The sequence below is a fragment of the Palaemon carinicauda genome, chromosome 42 (genome assembly GCF_036898095.1).
Source record: "Palaemon carinicauda isolate YSFRI2023 chromosome 42, ASM3689809v2, whole genome shotgun sequence".
Taxonomy (NCBI): Eukaryota; Metazoa; Arthropoda; class Malacostraca; order Decapoda; family Palaemonidae; genus Palaemon; species Palaemon carinicauda.
In genome coordinates this window covers 5,483,732-5,506,385 of record NC_090766.1, presented here as the reverse complement: position 1 = coordinate 5,506,385, position 22,654 = coordinate 5,483,732, and the positions used below count along the sequence as shown (strand labels likewise).

The window sequence follows — 22,654 nt, the reverse complement described above, 5'->3', positions numbered from 1 at the left end:
AACGAAGAGGTTTTTGATGCCTGGTCGGAGATGAGCTGTCCTTCCCAGGTATTTCCTGAGCGTCCGTACTGGGCATAACCTCAAATCTTCCGTAATGCCTGTCTTGGGAATGGCAGGAATTGAGAAACCCTCAAACCTCGGGTCCCAGACTGCTGGGTTCTGAGTCTTAGCCACAAAGGAAGGCACGAACCTGAAGGATACTTCTTTCCACCCTTTGGAGTGAGAAACGTCGTAAGACAGACCATGGATCTCTCCCACTCTCTTAGCGGAAGCTAAGGCTAGCAAGAAAACGGTCTTGAGGGTGAGATCCTTGTCTCCGATATCTTTCAGGGGTTCAAAGGGAGGACGACTCAGCATCTTCAAGACCTTGGCTAAGTCCCACCGGGGCACTCTACTCGCTTGAGGGGGGCAGGATTGCTCAAAACTCTTGATTAGCATCGCTATGTGTCTCGAGGCCCCCAGGTCGATGCCCTTCAGGAGGAAGACTTGGCCTAAGGCGGCTCGAACTCCTTTTATGGCTGGAATTGACATTCCCACTTTATCTCTAAGATACACCAGAAAGTCTGCTATGTCCGGGACCGAAGCTTTAAGAGGTCTAATATGTTTCTCCGAGCACCACTTCGTGAAGGAGGCCCACTTCACCTGGTATACCGTGGTCGAGGATCTCCTCAGGTATAGGGACATTCTCTTAGCTGTGGTGGCGGAGTACCCCTCCTTCTTCAGGAGCCGCTCGATAGTCTCCAGGCGTGAAGGCGAAGAGAGAGAGGGTTGTCGTGGAGCTTGAAGAAGTGCGGTTGGTGCAGGAGGTCTGACCTGGCGGGCAGAGGCCAAGGTGGTTGGCTCGCTAGGTCCTTTAGGTCCGCGAACTACTCTCTCTCCGGCCACCAGGGCGCTACCAAAGTCATCTTTAGGTTTCGGGCGGCCCTTACTCTGTTGAGCACCTGTCTTATCAACGTGAAGGGGGGGAAAGCGTACACATCCAGGTTGTCCCACTTGTGCTGGAAGGCGTCTTCTAGGGCTGCATTCTGGTCTGGGACTGGGGAGCAATAGACCGGAAGTTGGGCATTGAGCTTTGTTGCAAAGAGGTCCATCACCGGGGATCCCCAACGTTGAATGATGAGTCTGGCTACTTCTGGGTGTAGAGACCACTCTGTCCCCACTATTTGACCCATTCTGCTGAGGCCGTCGGCCAGAACGTTCTTCTTCCCGGGAAAGAACCTCGCCAGCAGCACCACTTGCTGTTCGTCTGCCCAATTCAGGATGTCTATGGCGAGGTCGCACAGCTCCTTCGATCTCATGCCCCCTTGTTTCTTTATGTAGGCCACTACCGTGGCGTTGTCGCACATTAACTCCACGGTGTTTCCCCTTAGACGACTTGCAAAGTGAAGACACGCCTTCTGAACCGCTCTTAGTTCTAGGACATTGATGTGTAGACGCTTTTCCCTTTCCGACCAGGTACCCCGTGCCGTCTCTTCTAGAAGGTGGGCTCCCCACCCTTGGTTGGAGGCGTCTGTGAACAGGAGGTACTCGGGGGGACTGGACCCGAGGGGCATCCCCTTGAGGGAGTTCGACTGGCAGTGCCACCATTCCAGGGAGGTTCTCGAGTCCGGAAGGACTGGAATTAACGTTTTCTGCCAGTCCGTCTGGGACCAGAGGCTCTTGAGGTTCCATTGAATGGGTCTGAGCCTCATCCTCCCTTGGGGAACCAGTTTCTCCAATGAGACTAGGTGACCTATCAGTCTCTGCCAATCTCCAGCCCTCCTGGAGTGTTCTGACAGGAACGGCTGAATGATGTGCTTGAGGTTCCGTATCCTGTCCTGCGAGGGGAAAACTTTCCCCTGCACGGTATCCAACGTCATCCCCAAGTAGCCCATTCTGTTGGATGGGGTTAAGTTCGACTTCTTCAGATTGATTACAATCCCCAGATTCCTGCAAAACTGGAGGAGGCTTCTCCCTTGTTCCTCCAAGAGGGCCCTTGAGGTGGAAAGGAGCAACCAGTCGTCCAGGTACCTGATGAGGCGGATACCCCGTTCGTGAGCCCACACGGAGACCGTCGCGAAGACCCTCGTGAACACTTGAGGGGCCGTCGACAGGCCGAAGCAAAGGGTCTTGAACTGCAGGATCTGGGGACCCCATTTTACCCGGAGGAACTTCCGACTCGATGGGTGGACAGGGATCTGGAAGTATGCGTCCTTGAGGTCGACAGTCATCATATAATCTTTCTCCCTTAAGGACAGCAGGACGGATTTTGGGGTGTCCATCTTGAAGTCCGTCTTCTTTACGAACTTGTTGAGGGCTGACAGGTCTATCACGGGTCTCCACCCCCCCGTTGCTTTCTCTACCAGAAACAGGCGGCTGTAGAAGCCTGGGCCTGGGAGAAGGACCTCTTCCATGGCACCCTTCTCCAACATGGAGGAAATCTCCTCTTGAAGGGCGGCCCTCTTCATTGGGTCCCTGGGGGCCAACCATTCTGTCTGGCTAGCTGGAATAAGAGGGGGAGGATCCGCTAGGAAGGGAAGCCTGTAGCCCTCCTTCAGGACGGACACTGTCCAAGGATCCGCTCCTTGGGCCTTCCATGCTTGCCAATGTGGTCCGAGGCATCCCCCAACCCGAGGCTTGGGCGGGAGTAGGGGGCCTCTCCCTCTACCTTCTTCTAGAGGGGCGGCCTGACCTGCCTCTCCTAGAGGCGGAGTAACCCGACCTGAAGGAGCTAGACGAAGTTGGTGCTCCTCTGCGGGAGGGTTGAGGAGTTGTTGCCCAGGAGGAAGAGGGGGCTTCTCTCCTCGAAGTGCTGGGGGAGGCCTGAGATGTCACGGCGCTATCTGCGGCGGCCCTCCTGTAGGGAGGTCTCTTAGACGACACAGGTCTGGGGACGTTGGGCTCCTTCCTCTTTGACACTTTCTCCATCAGGGTCTCAAGTTTTCATTGGGAACAGCGACTCACCCCACAAGGGAAGGCCACGTACGGCCCGGGCCTCTCTGTCTTGGATCTTCCTAGATAACTTGGCCAGGACCGTTTCTCGTTTACGGAGGACCCAGTTGGCCGTAAGGGCGAGTGCCTGATATGAGAGGAACTTAAGCGTTTTCCCCCCGGAGGTGAGAAGGTCCCTCAGGAGGCTTTGCTGGTCAGGATCTTCGGGGTCGACGGAGGCTTGGACGTTTACTAACGTGGAGGCCCACCAGTCCAGCCACGAGGAGACGTTGACTAGGTCCCGCGACATCTCCTCCATCATGGCGGCCTCCGTAGGAGAAGCAAACTGGGGCTGAAGCGGCCCTTTCGTCTGAGCCGCCCTGACCTAGGACGTCCAAGGCCGGGTCCACTCTACAGGGGCCTGGGCGACGCCCTTCCGGAATATACACTTTTCCCTGAGATCTGAGGCCCTGGAGCAGTTTCGAGGCACTCTGGGACTTGGGGGCCTCGGCATTGCTGGCCACCAAGTTGTCTATGTACTCTTGCCCTAGTACTAGGTCTGGGGCAAGAGGAAGGGCCAGGGAAGACTTCGGAAGGGCGACGTGATGTGTAATCCTCAGGAGGCTTGACCTCCAGGAATCACCCCCCGGAGCCGAGGGTTCCGTAATCCCATGCTGCCTTCTGATGAGTCCCACTTCTCTTCTATAGGCGGAGTCCTCCGTCGGGGAAGCTTCTCCTCCGTCAGCCGAGGCTTCGGCCTGGAGTGGGGGAGCCAGGTTGCTGGCAAGGCAGACCAGCCGTCTAGCTCTTGGGTCCAGGGGGGCAGTCCTGTACCGGTAGTGAGCTCCATAAGCGGGCGAGCTCGTCTCCGGATCCCGGGACAAGGCGGGTACCGCCGGCTCAGTGAGGGCTCTCGGTTGCCCTAAGGCTCTGGGAGCAGATGTCACGGTCCCGGTGGGCTGACCCGACAACGGGAACCGTTCCTTTCTACTCAATAGCCGCACCAGCTGGGCTGGTTCGGCCAGGCTGCCTGCTAAGAAGCGCGTTTCCCCCCGCTGGGCGGGGTGAACCGGAGGCTTCGAGGACTTATGCCTCTTCGAGAGGTCTTTTCTGCGTGCCAGATCGCGCGGTTCGAGGCTGTGCATAGTGGACGGCAGCCTAGTCGCACGTTCGCTGGACCGATGGTCTGGTGAATGAAGTGTCTTGGACTCCCCCGAAGGCACGTAGACCCAGGCGCCCACGGGAGAAACACTTCTCTTATACTTACGAGACTGGGAGCGGGAGCGCTTTCTGCTAAATCGCGACCGTGACCTAGAGCGTGAATGCTCGCTCTCGGACAGCTCCCTTCGCCTGCGACGCTTCACCCTGACTTCTTCTTCGGAAGACGAATCAACCTCCGACGAGCCCGACGACGCCACGTTCCCCGCGTAACGGCTGTTTGCGTGGCCCGCGGGGGATTTCTTCCGACGCTGGGTGCCCAAGATCGAGGGTTGGAGAAAGTCATCGGGGACCGCCGTGGGGATCGTCGGAAAAGAGTCCAACCGTTCCATGCTAGGGAGCCAGGGGTCCAGGGTCACGTCCATTCTCACCGGCGACCTCCCCGGTGTCTTCGGTAGCTTCCATCCAAAGGCATCGCTACTAGGACGGCGAACTTTAGCTTGGTTGTCCCCTGGCGGGGAAGAGCCCGACGCACCAGCCCACGAGGGCAGCGGGGACTCCGAGACTACAGCACTACCCCATAAGGGGTCCTCAGAGGACGCGTGGCCCCCCATCACAAGGCCTGACTCACCCGAAGCACTACCGGGCCCTTCGTTAGACCTAGAGGGGCCCGTCCTTGGTTCTTCCCTCGCACTGGGTTCCCTGGGAAGAACGCCTTGACCTTCCACAACACTAGAGTCTTCTTGCCCTCTCCTCTGCGAAGGAGACGGAGAAACCGAGGCCTCGTCGGACCGATCACTGGCCGACGGTAACGGAGATACGACACTAATCTTCCTGGGGGAGCGCTTCGATGACTTCTTCTTTTTAGTACCGTAGCGTACCCACTGAATGTCGTCCCAACCTACGCACTCCGGACACGTGTCCGCGGAGGAGCAAACTTTCCCCCTACAGGAGGAACAAAGGGAGTGAGGATCTACCTCTGGCTTCGAGAGGAAAGCCCCACACGACTTCCCGGCTCTAGGCCCAGGGCAACGGCGAGCGTGATCCATAGTACGCACACTAATGGCACAACACTAAGGGAGTTATTAAGTACACTGGGGACACACACAGGGTGAACGCACGGTAACACTTGAGAAGAACGCACTGTGAAAACGCAAGTCACCACGCTGGGAACACGTGGAACACTAAACGCGCACAAAGGGTCGACAGAGACGAGAGCGAGGTGTGAACACCTCGCGACCAAGGAACTTAATGGGGAGAATGACCCAGAGAGGCAGTGACCTGCCCTGATCCTGCCCTCGGGGCGCATTCCTTGGCGGCGGGGGTAGGCCTATGTAGAGAACGGAGTAGGGGGGTAACGGCGCGAAAACCTTGGTCGATAGAGAGGAGATCACAAGTGACTCCAAAGAAAGTAGTTTGAGGTAAGTATTCGTGTTGGAACAAATACTTTTTAGTCTTAGGTTAAGGAGAGCATATTTCTTGTATTTTCTTTTTACATCACGGCCTTGTTGAATTTGTCCTAGAATCATTTCAGTGCTGGCCTGCTCCATACGAAGTTTTCGTAAAAGTTTGTCCTCTGTTGGGTGGCAAATCTTCACTCTTCTATGAAAAGCATTATGCCACCCTTCAACGGAGTTATTGGTCCTAGGCAAATCTTTTGCAACACACTCGTGAACTGACCACAAGTCAATTTCATATAATGGCTTTCTTCTTCTTCCCCTCTGGATGATTCTAAGCCATGTAACTTCAAAATATTGTAAAAATTCTCCTAATGTTTCATCGGTTTCATCATCAAAAGACTCAATTAACTTATTGAGTCTTGATTATCTCCATTATTATAGGTTAGGTAGAATGGAAATTTAAATTGAAACTTGAATCTCGAAGGAAGTTAACTGGTGAGAAATCTCTAACAGACTGAATACCGTATATATATTCTCTCTATCTCTCTCTAGAATATGCATGTAAGAATATAACAATGTAAGAATTGTTATATGTAAGGATATATCATTGTAAACATTGTTATAAAGTTATATTAAGGATATACCAATGTAAACATTATTATATAGTTAAAGGTTAATTAGGTCGTTAGTTAAATGGATACTGTATTCTTTCTCTTTTTATCATTTATATTTTATCATTGTTATATAGTTATATGTAAGGATATACCAATGTAAACATTATTATATAGTTAAGGTTAATTAGGTCGTTAGTTAAATGGATACTGTATTCTCTCTCTTTTTATCATTTATATTTTATCATTTTTATAATTTCGACACATTGTCTGTTCAACACATTGTCTGTTCGACACTTTGTCTGTTCGACGCTTTGTCCATTCGACACTTTGTCCTTCGATGCTCTGTCCTTCGACACTCTGTCTTTTGACACACTGTCCGCGCACGGGCCGGGAAAGGGTCTCATTGAAGGAAGGGGCTGTTGTGGACTAGACGGACCAGGGACAGTAGGTGACCTATGAGACGTAACCATCGCTTGGCCGGGAGAGCGTCTCATTGAAGGAAGGGGCTTGCCACCTTCCTCAGCCTCTGGATTCTGTCGTCTGATGGGCAGACTTTCTGCGGGCTGGTGTCGATGATCATGCCTAGGTATACCAGTCTCTGTAATAGAAAAAAGTATAATTCCTTGAGATTTACCACGATTGCCAGATCGTGCAAAATTCAAGGAGTTTGTCTCAGTGGTGAAGAAGGGTAGCCACCAAGTCAGCTAAAATCAGCCAGTAGTCCAGGTATCTTAGTAGACGGATACCAATCCTGTGGGGCCAGGTTGACATTTAGGTGAAAACTCTTGTGAAAACCTGAAGTGCTGTTGTAAGACCGAAGCACAGCACCTTGAATTGTATTGCCTGTTGTCAAGGATGATCCTTAGATACTTCCTTGATGATGGATGGACTGCGATCTGCAAGTACGCATCCCGAGTTCTAGTGTGCACATGAAGTCCTGGGGTCTTACTGCTTGTCTGACTGCGTCTGCAGTCTCCGTGCAGAACGGTGTTTGTAGAACAAATTTTTTCAGAATTGAGAGGTGGATTGACGGGTCTCCAGCCTCCAGATGCCGTTTTCACAAGAAAGAGTCGACTGAAGAAGCCTAGGGGTTCATTGAAGACCTCTTGGAGAGCTCCCTTCTCCACCATGGTCTGGACTTTGGCTAAGAATCAGGTTCGTCCACAGGTTGACTACCTGATGAGCGAGAAACTCTACGGTCCAGGTCCCAGATAAAAGAAAGATGCCATTGACTTCCTAGTGCTCTCCTGGGACCAATCCTTGGTTTTAATCAGGTGTCCCACTGACCTCAAGCATAGATCCAGCCCCGAAGTTGCCTGCATGACAAACTTTACAACTTTCTCCATGTTCAGAGCATCCGCAGCGAAGAAGGTGACTGGGAGACTAGAAAGCCTGTTGAAAGAAACCTCTCTTATCAGGGCTTCAATGGCAGGCAGAAAGGGTCTCATTGGACACCTCGTAGTACATCCTCAGTCGGATGAAAGAAGGTCTGGCAAACTTTGAGGAAGCACTGGCGCGAAGAGAGCTCGAAGTGCCGGCTATTTGGGCAAAGGCCTTCTTTCTGGTAACTTTTAATCACATAAACCAGAGCAAAGCTGCAGTGGCCTTGGGAGGTCTCAGGGTGCCATAGAGATGGTCCAGTATGGTGTTCTTGCCGTCTTGAGGGGCAACATCTGGATTGTCCAGGCCATTAACGGCCCTCATGCAGGCCAGAACCTGCCAGAAGATATAGTCAGATTCCCCCTGCTCCACCTCAGTGTACCTGGGACTAGCTGTATTTAGTGTCGGAACAAATCACAAGTAAAAGAAAAGAAAAAAGAAGCATCGCTTACCACAACACCCAGTACATTTCGCTCATGAAAGTGCCTCCAAGACTACCTTTAAGACCAGGCCAAGTTCTCATATCAACTTGAGATATATTTAAAATCACAAATGCACTGTAAATGAAAAAGCATAAAGTAAAGCATAGCGTGGAAATCGGTTAAAGACAGACATCTGACTGGAATGATAACCAGGAGTAAAGTGAGGCGTCCTGCTGACTAAGTTGCTCTTACCCTGCATGGGTGGGATCCTGGCAACCATACAATATTACCAGAATCTCATGATTTCCTTAATTCTGGTCGTAGCCAAACAGCAAGAGTAAATTAATTTAAATGATGAGGGTTTGCATTTTGCATAGGAACTAAAAACAATGAACGGCTGGCTATAAAGTAATGTAGGGCTTAGTTCCAGACCACATGGCAAAGATAAAATATTGCTCACATGAGCTTCTTATATAAAGTAGGGTTTCATACTGTCATTATAAGGTAGTGTACTTATGCTTAACCTATGCACATCATCCTGTGCACAGAGCATACTATGGATCATTTCCAGATTATTAGTACGGTCACATGTAAAACCCAAAGCAATATGAACAAGCGAATTCAATAGTCATTATATTACTTTAAGAAAAGGAGAAAAATCTAAAATAAAAAATTTTCATTACAGATGAAACCGTCATTGCCCAAAATGGCGAAGCAACTAGTAAGTACCCTAACATTTTCTTTCATATGAGATTTAAATGTATATATTAGTACAGTACTATAGGGCACTTAAAATCCTCCTCATCATCCATATACTATAAGTATTGAAAACAAAGTAAAATAGGTGACGTATGTAAATAATAGAATTGCATAATTCTTTTGCATAATCTTCAAGAAATATCTTACCTGAAGAATTGTAAATTTCACTGAGGACAACATGAGGACCACAGGATGATTTTGAGAATCCGATGAAACTACGTCCACGGTCAAAGGTTACACATAAACCCTCCAAGATTACAGCACCTGGTAAAATAAATAACGAAGATATCAAATTCAGTCATTTAATACAGGTAGATTTTATTACTGCCATTTTTATAAATAACTGTACTGTACTTCAATTTAACATACATCATAAGTTCATATGCTGTGGTAAATCATAGCCAAGTTAATTAAAAGAATATCATTAATATAAAATTATCCTTTCAAAGGATCTGAACTCTATGTAAACATCTATGCTACCAAAAATGAAACTAACCACTGACTACACTTAAAATCTAACTGAATCAAATCTTACAATGAACAGCTTCTAAAATGTTAGCATTAAGTTCAGAATGGCAATTAAACTTAAACCCTTAAGGGATGATCCACCCATTCATTACATAAAATGACTTAATGATAAGGAAATTTAGATCTTTTAAAGAAAATAGGTACTTCAAACTTACATCCAGCAAACTTTTGTTGTATTTCATAATTAGGATAGTAAAAAGGATACAGCATTATCTATACTTATAGACATCATATTATCGATATTAAGCATAGATATCATTTGTAAGGAAGAACCCAAGGAGGCTACCAACTTAGCAGACAAGGGCACTCTTACCCAAAACAGTTCCAGTCTGAGATTCGTCAATACCAAGGACCCAACAGTCAGTTGTATCATTCATGGCATCTGGAGCGGGACGTAGATATGACTGAGGTGGAATGGTGATGGAAAACGCTGAAGTATTGCTGTGTGCCAGATGAACGGTTATGTTTGGAAATGCATCCCATGCCTGTAAATAAATAAAATCTATAAAAACACTGGGCTATTTTCCCTGTTGGGGCCCCTGTGCTTATAGCATCCTGCTTTTCCACCTAGGGTTGCAGCTTAGCAAGTAATAATAATAATAATAATAATAATAATAATAATAATAATAATAATAATGTGGGTTGCTAATTCAATGGACAAGGGACCTCCCAATAAGGAAGAATCTTAGGGCAACGATGTTTAAGAATTTCAGCTTTCTGTATTTGAAATGGCCTTGTGAATACTTATAGTAAAATTTGATTATTCTAATATCAAAAGTATTTATTATTGTGTTTAACAGATTAACGTCTTTGCATAACTTTTGTCTATGACCTGATCAATTTAAAAGCCCAGATTTATCCCATGTCAAAGATATTTATTACTGTGTTTAAAAAATGAAAGTCTTTGCCTAACTTTCGTCAATGACCTAATTAATTACAAACCCCAAGATTTTTCATTAACTGGTAAATATGATATTTTGATTATAAAATAAATTTTTGAATATACTTACCCGGTGAATATATAATAGCTGACGTCTCCGACGGCTCGACAGATTCCAAAAACTCGCGAGCGATCGCCATGAAGGTTGCGGGTGTGCCCACCAGCGCCAACTATCGGCCAGATACCGCATATACATGTAAACAGCCTCAGTTCTTCTCATTCCGCTGGGTCTCTATCGGGGAGGAAGGGAGGGCCTATAATTTATATATTCACCGGGTAAGTATATTCAAAAATTTATTTTATAATCAAAATATCATTTTTAAATATTAAACTTAGCCGGTGAATATATAATAGATGATTCACACCCATGGTGGTGGGTAGAGACCAGTATTAATACAATATAGGCGTATATGCTTAGAGTTTTTGACAGTTATATCATAACAAAACCCAAATAAATATAGGTACCTGGTAAGGAAGCTGACTCTGACGATTACTCTGCCTTGTTAGTCCGCTTTCCTCACGAAGCCCAGCCATCCTCTTAGGATGCTGAAAGACTCCCAGGAGCTGAAGTATCCAGGGCAACAACCCATACAACAGGACCTCATCAAAACCCTTAATCTGGGCGCTCTCAAGAAATGACATTTGACCACCCGCCAAATCAAAAAGGATGCGAAAGGCTTCTTAGCCTTCCGTACAACCCAATTAAAAACATTTCAAGAGAAGATTAAAAGGATATTGGAATTAAGGGAATGTAGTGGTAGAACCCTCACCCACTACTGCACTCGCTGCAACGAATGGACCCAGTGTGTAGCAGTCCTCATAAAGAGTCTGGACGTCTTTTAAGTAAAATGAAGCGAACACCGACTTGCTCCTCCAAAAGGTCGCGTCCATAATACTTCGTAGAGATCTGTTTTGCTTAAAGGCCACGGAAGTTGCTATAGCTCTTACTTCGTGTGTCTTGACCTTAAGCAAGCAACGATCTTTTTCACTCAAATGAGAATGAGCCTCTCGGATTAAAAATCTAATAAAATACAATAAAGCATTTTTAGACATAGGCAATGATGGCTTCTTAACTGAGCACCACAAGGCCTCAGATCCACCTCGTAAGGATTTTGTACGAGCTAAATAAAACTTAAGAGCTCTGACTGGACACAGTGCTCTTTCAAGCTCGTTGCCTACGATCTCTGACAGGCAAGGTATATCAAACGACTTAGGCCAAGGACGAGAAGGCAGTTCATTTTTGGCCAAGAAACCAAGCTGAAGTGAACATGTGGCTTTATCTGTAGAAAAGCCGATGTTCCTACTGAAGGCATGGATCTCACTGACCCTTTTAGCCGAAGCCAAGCACACTAAGAAAAGCGTCTTGAGGGTGAGATCCTTCAGGTAGGCTGAATGTAATGGCTCAAACCTGTCAGACATTAGGAACCTTAGGACCACGTCTAAGTTCCATCCAGGAGTTGCCATACGACGTTCCTTAGAGGTCTCGAAGGACTTAAGGAGATCTTGGAGATCTTTATTAATGGACAGATCTAAGCCTCTATGTCTGAACACAGACGCCAACATGCTCCTGTAGCCCTTAATAGTGGGCGCTGAGAGGGAGCGAACATTTCTCAGATGTAGGAGAAAGTCTGCAATTTGGGCTACAGAGGTACTGGAAGAGGAAATGGATGATGACTTGCACCAGTCTCTAAAGACTTCCCACTTCGACTGGTAGACCTTGATGGTAGATGCTCTCCTAGCTCTCGCAATCGCTCTGGCTGCCTCCTTCGAAAATCCTCGAGCTCTTGAGAGTCTTTCGATAGTCTGAAGCCAGTCAGACGAAGCGCGGGGAGGCTTTGATGAAGACTCCTTACGTGGGGCTGCCGTAAGAGATCCATCCTTAAAGGTAGACTCCTTGGAACGTCTACCAGCCATTGAAGTACCTCTGTGAACCACTCTCTCGCGGGCCAGAGTGGAGCAACCAATGTCAACCTGGTCCCTTCGTGAGAGGTGAACTTCTGCAGCACCTTGTCTAGGATCTTGAAAGGTGGAAAGGCATAAACGTCCAGGTGAGACCAGTCCAGCAGGAAAGCGTCTATGTGGGCTGCCTCTGGATCTGGAACTGGAAAGCAGTAAGTCGAGAGCCTCTTTGTCAGAGAGAGTCGCAAAAAGATCTATGGTGGGTTGACCCCATGTCATCCATAGCTTCTCGCACACAGTCTTATGCAACGTCCACTCCATGGAGATGACTTGTCCTCTTCTGCTGAGGCCGTCCGCCAAGACATTCATTTTCCTTGCACAAACCTCGCCAAAGGAGAGATGTTACATGCCTTAAATGGAGTTCCTTCTGATCCGTGGATCAAAGACCCGAGCCTTCCAGACTGTCCAGTGGAGCTCCCTAACCCAAATCCGATGCATCTGAAAACAACACATGGTTTGGGTTCTTGATCGCAAGAGAAAGACCTTCTCGAAGTCTGATGTTGCTGTCCCACCAAGTCAGACGTGTCTAGACTGAGTTGGAGATTGGGAAAGAGATACTCACTAAGCCCTTCTCCTTGTTCCAATGGTTTAGGTGAAATTGGAAAGGGCATAGGTTGAGTCTCCCCAGAGAGATAAACTACTCCAGCGATGAAAGAGTTCCCACGAGGCTAGTTCAAACTCTTACAGAGCAACTGTTTTTCTCTTGCAAGTGAAGGACTTTTAACAGAGCTTGTTCCATTCTTGCGGGAGACGAAAAGGCCCGAAAAATCAGACACTGTATCTCCATTCCCAAATAAAGAATAGTCTGGGATGGGGTACTGTAAGTTACGACTTCTCTACGTTCACTATGAGACCTAGCTCCTTGGTTAGGTCTAATGTCCATTAGAGGCTCTCCAGACAGCGATATAATGACGACGCCCTGATTAGCCAGTCGTCAAAATAAAGGGAGGCTCTGAATCCTCAAAAAATGTAGAAAGCTTGCTACATTTTGCAAGGGCCTTGTAAAAACAAGAGGAGCAGGAATGAGGTCGGAGTACAGTGCTTGACATTGGTACATTACTTTCCCGTCCACATACCTCAGATGTAGTTGAAAGTTTGGATGAATCGGGATGTGGAAGTATGCATCCTGAAGGTCGAGAGAGACCATCCAGTCGCCTTCCCTTAATGCTGCCAAGACAGATTTGGTAGTCTTCATCGTGAAGTTTGTCTTGACAATGAACACATTGAGCGCACTTACATCTTAAGTACTCCTGCAGTGAACGTGGCTGCCAGATCATTGGAGCCATCCCTGATAGCCTTGTTCCTGCAGAGAACGTGGCTGTCAGATCATTGGAGCCATCCCTGATAGCCTTGTTCATGCATGACATAATTGTACAGCAAAACTTCAAACGCTCGAAAAACTCCTAACAGGAGATGGTCTAGCTCTGAAGCCGACCATAAAATCTTGGAGCGTCTCATGGCCAGGCGACGGGGAGAGTCTATGAGGCTTGAGAAGTCTCCCTGGGCAGAGGCAGGAACTCCCAAGCCGAGAACTTCTCCCGTGTCATACCAGACGCTCGCTCTATAAGCCAGTTTAAAAGGAGGGAAAGCAAAGGCTGTCTCCCCCAAACTCCTCCTGGTGATCAACCAGTCGCCTAGCAAACGTAAAGCTCTCTTAGAAGAGCGAGAGAGCACTAGCTTAGAAAACAACGGCTTCGAAGTAGCTAGGCCTAGTGTAAACTCTGACGAAGGCGAACGAGGAGCAGCAGTTACAAAATGGTCCGGACAAAGATCCTTAAAAATCAGCATGATTTTTTTAAAGTCCATAGAGGGCTGAGCCGCTTTAGGCTCCTCTCCGTCTGACAAAGTCCCCAAAGGAATATCAGTAGGAGGGGGATCAGCAACTTCCTCATCAGGAGGAACCTCGTCCGACAATTGCCGAGTCTCATGAAAAGGAGAGACCTGCCGCGGTGGCAATGCTTGACAAGCAAAGTCCACACGCAAAGGAGCAGCAGTAGCAGTCAAGGAAGCGACGTCATGTCGCTGCTGAAAGGACTGACCAGCAACAACAACAGGAGTTGATGGACGCTCGACGTCAAGTCGAGACTGCCTTGACTGCCTAGACTGAGCAGTCAAAACAACCCTTGACTGCGGTGCTTGACGCTCAACGTCAAAACAAGGCAACTGAGCTGGTTGGCGAACGTCCTGAACGTCAACACGAGACTGCGGCAGCGGCTGAACGTCAACACGAGGCTGCGGCAGCGGCTGAAAGTCAACACGGGACTGCAGCGAGTGAGGATCCAAGTCACGTGACTGACGTGACAAACTACCGACATCAAGTTTCATAACGTCAAAAGGACGAGTAAATGCTCGTTTGGGCGGCTGACGGCCAGAGTCTCGTTTAGCGTAACGGCGACTCGAAAGCGAAGGTTCATCGTGAACCTGCTCAACGTCATACTTCTCCATAAGGGAGGCAAGCTTAGTCTGCATGTCCTGCAGGACAACCCATTTAGGATCAACGGGAGTCGGAACGGGCCGAGACGACGGTAACGTCTGTGTTGGCAAAACATTGCCTTTACCGCGACCCTCGGACCCCGTGTTACGCTTGCGTTTAATAGGCGAACCGTCTTACGACGACTGCAAAGGGTCAGAGCTGTCCCCATGGCTACAGCCAGGACGCTGGACCTGTCCTGAAGGGACTGACTTCCGCTTTAAGGGTCTAGAAACTTTGCTCCAAGGTTTCTTTTGCGAGAAGCCTTCGGATGACGAGGAGAAAACAGCCTCGCTCTTCTTATGGTAGGGGCGATCTTGATGAGACACGCCCGATACCACAGAGGGAACGTCTGTTCGTTGGTTAAAGCCTCTCGTCCCCTTAAGTCCTACGACATTACTTCTCCCTGGTGCAGGGGAGCCTGAAAGAGGTCTCGGACTAGGTGAACGACAAGCACGAACAGACGAACCTTCGGTCGCAACACTAAAAACACTTTGCGCACTTATCACTTTATCACTACGATTTTCTGTTTTTTGCACTTACTTCACTGATATCGTATTTTTCAATAATTTCACATTAGGCATGAATAAAACTGATTTCTACCTGAAGCACGCAATTCTCCCTTACATAAAAAGGTTATAATTGCGAAATGAGTCGTATAATGTAAGCACATTAGTACATGCAAAAATCAGTAAACATATATATCGAATAAAACGGAAATATATAAAGTTAAAAAGGATCAGTGACTGGGGAGGAGACTAAACACTAGTTCATTAAAGAATACGTTTTCAATCTCTCACCGTACAGTGCCTTGGGACGAGAATAAAAACTAAAAAGGTTTTATCCTTTCTCCCCGTACAGAGACTTGGGACTTGAGTAAAAAACTGAATCGAGAACAACGTTACTCGCTCCAAAACTCCTTACTTGGGACGAGAATAAAGATCGGATCGTTCTCTCTTCCTCTCTCTCTCTCCATCTCTCTCTCTCTCTTGTCACACAGAAGAGAATTGCCCACTCACCCTTCGTCAATAAACAGGTTATTTGACCAAAGGAAAAAACTGAAAGGTCTAAGAAATTGAAAATTAACAAGTTCCTTTAAATTAGTATTTAAAACACTTCAGTTTGAAAGACGAATGAACAAAACGTCAAAATCGATTTACTCTTTCTGCAAAGTGAAACCGTGATTCTCTCTTTCTCTATCGTAACGATAGAGCGCAAACTGCGTAGCATAAATAAACCAAACGTTAGTTCATCTTTGAAAAAACAGCACGAAGACTATTCAAAGAAAATCTTTCATAAAATATTTTCTAAAAAATATTCATTTCATAACTCTTACAGAGCAAATGATTTAAACTTAACGAAAATAAAAGTTGAATGGGCTCAACGTTGTTTAACTTCGGTTTCCAAGTTAGGACCGCCTACATCTCGGACTAGGGGAGGAATAGGCAAAGGCCGCATATAAACAAAACATAAAATTTATCTTGATGTTTAGTATAAATGGAAAGCTAATCGAAGAGGCCTAATAAAGGCGGGAGAGATATAAAATATATAGAGGAAAATCTATAATTATCAACAATAATTTATAACGTGATAAAATAATTGCTAAAAGCCTAAAACACACTTCCGTACACTAAGGGAAGGGTCGGCCATCTTTACTCTATGGAAAAAACCAGAGATAAAAAAGCAAGGGCAAAACACTTTTACTCTCCTTTCAAAAGCATTTCTTTTGAGGATAGTATTGAATAATCCAACACGGCGAAAGCAATAAAACCAAAACCAAGTACTTCACCAATTCGGTAGAAAACTCGAGGTCATAATAGCGAGTGGAATCGACTTGTCGATGAAACCGACAGAGAAGAACTGAGGCTGTTTACATGTATATGCGGTATCTGGCCGATAGTCGGCGCTGGTGGGCACACCCGCAACCTTCATGGCGATCGCTAGCGAGTTTTTGGAATCTGTCGAGCCGTCGGAGACGTCAGCTATTATATATTCACCGGCTAAGTTTAATATTTAAAATATACAACTGAGCTAGCCTTGCATGATGAAGTTACTTTTTTCCCTCTCTCTTCTACGAATTTATTGTTGCTGATATAAGAGGGAGGGGAAAGAAAGAAGAGACCTCACATGTAAAGCAATGAATTATATCTATTAAATTTAAACTGCTTTTTTAATCTAATATCTATGAAGGTAAGAGACCTTTAAAAGCTTGCATGGTCTTGGCTAACATGATGTTCATTTTTGCTTTATACCTCACTTAGTTTGCGTAATATCTACCTGGTTCTTTGGTCACACACAGAATAAAGGTAGATGACGAGTATTACCTTGAAAAAAAATCTGTATCTTAAAAAAATATACAAAAAAATACAAGTTGAAGTGAAACAAGTGCTGAAAAAACTTTATACAACTTTTTCATATGCTGTTTTTTACCTACAAATGTAGGTAAAAAATTATGTTAGATATGACATATTAGAAAAAAATTACAGTACTGTTTGTGGAGAACTTACTTCTCTGTCGAAAGGCCAACAAACTTCTTCGGTGCCAGACCAGAAGTTTTCTGATAATGGTGGGATCAACGCTGAAGTCTGTTCTTTTAGCGATGAAACCAAAACTTTAAAAACCTGTAAAGAACCACTACTTTAGCAAAATTTTACAAATAAGGAAACTACTTTCTCAATAAAATTATCGTATCAATGAGCTCCATAAATCAACGTTGTGATGATGTGCTCTTATGCATCCTAGGGTGAATAAGCTATAACTATGGCCTAAGATTATGAGCCACTTTTAAAAGTGAAAGTTGCGGGTTTTAGGTCTCCACTCAGACGATCTACATCATTCTGCTCGGGCGACCATAAGCCAGCAGGGACTATCACTAGGCCCCTCTAACCCCTCTAACCTCCCCCCCAGGCACCCCCCGGTAGAAGGTCTCACGTTATCCGTGTCCTGGCGGGGACGCGAACTCAGGACCTCTGAAACAGAAGCCTGCAACGCTACCAACCTTTTTCTTGACTAGTTGGTCTGTATTTTCCAATACGTCTATAAAATGTGCTAATTATAGGGCTTTCTTACAGCAGGAACCTAATCCAAAATGTAGAATAGTATTATACTATGGTATCCAACTACTTTAGATTTAGAATTTATATACCACAGTATTTTCAAAAAACGGTTTTTCCTCGAGAGGGTTGAACATTTATAAGATATCTCAAACACATAAAAAATGCAAAATAGAATTTCACCTATGGTGAAAATCCTCAGGTAATTGGAAACCTTATGGTAAGCACAGCTGAACAGCTTATATTTTGATGGTGCCAGAAAATAGTGATAGTTCAGTCAGATGAGGGCCTAGGACTATCCTCAAACCCTTATAATGCACACCTTTGACTACCTCATTAATTAATTGACTGATCTAAGTTTTGCTTGATATGTCGACTACTGTATTCTTGTTGATATATCAGCATCTTTACTTCAATAAATGAGATTCATGTTCTAAAGAAATAATTATATGGGGGCTCATTATTTCCACGATTTTAAACAAAGTACATCTGAAGCTCGGAGTAAGTTTAGCAAGGGACAGGTGTTATAATAAAACTGACAATTACACTGCTATTGTAAAATAATAGGCACCAAAAGGATCACATACTCACATCAGAAGGGAGTCGAAAATTAGAAGTACCAGAGTCCACAATACTTTTATCAGTGTTATAACTAACGCAAGGAATGTCAAGTAATTTGTTGCCGACAGCCATCTTAACTACCAAGACTTCATAAAACCAAGCTCGTCTGATTGGGCTTGTTGCGGTGGCAGGAGGACAAGCATCCATGGTTGATCCTGCAAGATGAATAAAACGCAAACATTGTAGAACTTAATAAAAATCTAAAAGAAACACAATTTTATTTTGCAACTGCACTACATTACTCCCTTCAATTGTATGAAAAAAAAAATTGTGGATTAGCAGGTGTAAAACCTCTATATCAATGGTATTTCTTATATTTAACAACCATCTATTCATTATTCATGTCTTTATTTCATCATAAACCAATCAATCAAATAAGGTTTTTCATACAATGAAAGGTCACCTCACTTTCATACTACAATTCAATCATCTTCCTACACCTTCCTAGCGTTCTGTTAACCTACAATGCAATTCTTACCTGGATAATTTAGGTAGCCCTGAATCTCCATAACACAGCAAAATTTTTACCACATTGGCAACCCTGATACCTCCTATTCTATACTGCCGTTGGTAACACGGACGGCTAAAACGAGAGTTCACTCTTTCTCCAGTTGTATAATGCCAGAAGTGAGGAGGGATGAGTGGGACTAGCTAAATTATCCAGGCATATATTATTAACATAAATTTCATGTAGGATAATCTACCTAGCCTGATTATCCATATTAACGAGGAGGAGGAAATTGGTAGAGTTTCCCCTTTCTAAATGGAACAGGAGGATAAGAATAAAGCATAAAGCGAGAAAAGACCAAACTTGAATCTGAACAATTCTTACCTGAAGCAGCAGACTGCAACAGAGAAGGCCAGGTAAGAGCTAGGGTCAGTCGAGAGTGAGGCCTGTAGAAACCAAACCAATCAAAGTGGGAAGGACAAGCTCCAGTCGAAGCATCCTCTGCGAGACAGGCAATAAAAAGTTCACGTGACTAGAGTGCTGCCCTAACATAAATAGGGAAAGGTGCAGGGAGAAACGGGCAACTCGTCGCCTGTAAAGAGACAAGCTAAGACAATCCCTTCAGTATGATAGGAGGAGGCGACTGAACGGTTAAGCAAACATACCTCCCCTGGCGAACGAAGAAGCCTATCGCCTTACTCCTCCTTCCCTGAGTCAGAATGATGCCCCGAGACAGGGGACACAAGATATGCGCCATAAAAATAAGAGCAGACACTATTCTCGCAAAAAGACAAAGGAGAGAATAACAGAAAGAAAATTACTAAAATCAAATCTGTTTAATTAGGGTAGAAAAGACAGGAAGAAAAGAACTGCCTTAAAAGATCCATAATGAATCAAAGGCTACTGACGCTACTTAATTCTCAAGCCTAGCGGCAAGAGAGAGGATAGCGGGAGAAAGGTCTCAATCCTGAGGAAAGAGAACTAAAAACACTTTTATTTCTAGCCAAGATAACCAACCCCTGACCCCGTTGTCCAAAAATAAGGGGTGGGGGCTGGAAGTCCAGACGACTGGACAAGAACAGTCTGAAAAAAAGCCTGACCCTATGAACCCCAACCACCGATTCAAAATATGCGCTACCGAATATCATCTAATTCTCGAGAACTGATATGGAGAAAGAACTTAATAGTTCCACTGCAGTGGCAGTCAACGAATCGGGGGATGTTACGCCAACGTCACCAACGCCGAAGCAACCACCTGTTACAGTCTCTCCCATCGACGAGTCTCGTAGACTATAACTCTTCGTGATGACCTTTGTTGTGCCCTCATGGTTTCAACCTTTTACGAGGGAGAAATGGCTATAAGCCTTCAGGGTTATTACTTACATCGTACCTTTGGGGCACAACAAAGCTCATGGAGCTTGTGATGCCATGCCCTTCAGGACCTGCGCTCCATGGTTTCAACCTCTTAGAAGGAAGAAACTGCTTGTAAGTTATAAATCTTCAGGGTTATTGTCTATATTGTGCCCAACACCCATACAACTTTGTGAGGCCAAACCTTTCGGGACCTGCGCCTCATGGTTTAAAGCTTATACGAGGGAGAAACTGCTGTTCAAGTTCAAGCACAGCCTTTTTCGTTCCCATCCGATCGGCTGACATAAGGATACTCGCCAGGGTACTTCACAAAGACCTTAGTTTTGCAGACAAGTCATGGGCTGTGTTGCACACCCATCGATTAAGCTCTACTGAGGTGTGAGGTGAGTGGGCGAGCTCTTATGCCTGACGAAGGTCTGCGAGCAACCCAGGTTGCTTGCATTGGTATCTCTCACATTACCTGTACCTATTTTTACAGGCAAGAGTCAACTCTCTCTAGGCCAATGTTCGCTAAAGCAGGGCAGGTTTCACTGATGCTCGCCAGCATTCCCTAGCATTCACCGACGCTCGCCTGTGTTACTAACATGTGTTCGTCTACGTATCACCATACACAGATGGAAAGTTCCTCATAGAGGTCTTCTGATCCTAAGACTTCAGGGAAGTCTAACTCCAAGGAGGTACAGATGAGCATCTGGGCCAACTGTTGTTCATCTTTAGCTAACCTGAAGAGTTAATCGAGTCATGATGTCGATCAAGTCTCCAACTTGAAGACAATATCCCCGATACGCTAATGAGTCATAAAGGGTATAAATCCAAGAATTCAGGGAAGTCTTTCTCCAAGCGTGAACCCCTAGGCTAGCTAGTATTCACTTTTAACCAACCTAAACAGTTAATGGACTTATGTAATCAAGTCTCCAACTCAAGGGCAACATCCCATTGGAGCTAATAAGTCAAAACGGGAATAAAGCCAAGAGTAAAAGTTTCATTTGTCAAAGCCAGCCATTGTTGAAGGAGACATCTGTCTTCAACCACGGCTGAGATCAAAGTGGAGTAGGTATGAGTGAGCAGGGGGAGTGGTGCTTCTCCCCACTACTACTGGTAACAATCGGAACAGTTGCTGACTTCTTGTTAAAAGTTTTTCTAGCTGTATACCACCATGCACTGATTTCTTCTCCTACATAAAGAACTAGGGTTTCTATTTATGTTGGAACAAATACAGTTTCTTACAGAAAGTACCAAAGACTGAGATAAAACAATAACCCAAAACCACATACCAATCATTAGCTTTCCATGATGACGGGACATTCCTTTTTCTTTGTAAGGTCCACATAATTGAAAAGTAAAGGAATTCTCTACATCGCATTTGGCTACTAGACCATCAAACCAGGGAATCACTTTACCCTGGGGCTGCGCTAATGCTGAAAATGCCAAGCCAACAATGCCCTACAATAAGATTATTTTATATCAATGTCACATTATCTATGGCACACAAGAGGGATGAATAGTCAATAATTTCCTTATCATTATTATCAAACATTAGCTAGAAAAATGCATTATTTTTTTTAATGAAGGGTGAATATTGCAGCCAAGCAAGTTTAAATAAGTTGGAAATCTTAAAGTCTGGCCAATATACCTAGGTAGTGATTGGTGCAAAACAGCTTAAAAGACTTTAATTCTTACTTTATTTACAGTGATCAAACATTTGATTACTTCACATTTAATAAATTTACTGTATGTTAAAAATTCTGGAAAAGTTACAGTCGCTAGTTATCTTACAACAATAATAATAAAAAAAAATATCACCCGATATTTCAAGAAAAGCATTTATGCTTAAAATCCCATAAAAAGACTAGATTGAAAAAGGCTAATGCGGCAAAGCCATAGAGAGTCCTAACTGAATTGATCTTCGTCAATAAAGACAAATAGAATGAAGAACAAGCTAAAGACAGCTGGGGACAAAGGGGACAGCTGGGGACAAAGGGGACATGAAAGATATTTCAGTATTGCCTAATATTTAAACAATCATCACTTTACATGGTAATCCCAATGGGTTGGTAGTTTCCCTGTCCTTTCTCATTCATAACAGGATAGGAAATGCTATTGGCTAACTTAATGTATTAGTCTGCCTAAAAGGTGTGATATAGTATTTCATATAAAATTTGGTGATGAAGATGCGAGGGTAGGTGCAGTGTTAGCGATTTTGTAATTAACTTCTATAATTGACTGCTATTGCCTTACTATTACAATTACTAGCTAAGCAAGAACCCTAGTTGGAAAACCAGGATGCTATAAGCCCAAGGAATCCAACAGGGGAAAACAGTCCAGTGTAGAAATGAAATTAGGAAATAAACTATATGAGAAGCAATGAATAATGAATGTAAAATATCTTAAGATCAGTAACAATATTAAAATAGAGTTGTCATATATAAGCTATGAAGAGACTGCATACGATATGTAAGTAGGTAATACCCTCAATGCATGATTAGTATTTACTATACAGTACTAACAATATTATCCCCTAATATGCGAATTTCTATGGTATCCCAATTTACAATATTCAAGTGGAAATCATTTGTGCACTAAACTAATAATCTTACGCAAAAAAATATAATAAAATATAA

At 45.0% G+C, this 22,654-nt stretch overlaps 1 protein-coding gene across 1 annotated transcript in view; it reads right to left on the bottom strand.

Annotated features, from left to right (window-relative positions):
• Window positions 1–22,654, bottom strand: part of LOC137633306 (beta-secretase 1-like) — a 49,693-nt gene that overhangs the window by 11,326 nt on the left and 15,713 nt on the right. The window contains exons 5-9 of the mRNA XM_068365528.1: window positions 21,308–21,476; window positions 18,185–18,369; window positions 17,048–17,161; window positions 9,485–9,656; window positions 8,791–8,907 (exon numbers count right to left, since the gene is read on the bottom strand). Of these exons, the coding sequence (XP_068221629.1) occupies window positions 8,791–8,907; window positions 9,485–9,656; window positions 17,048–17,161; window positions 18,185–18,369; window positions 21,308–21,476 (757 nt within the window). The remainder of the gene's footprint in view (window positions 1–8,790; window positions 8,908–9,484; window positions 9,657–17,047; window positions 17,162–18,184; window positions 18,370–21,307; window positions 21,477–22,654) is intronic.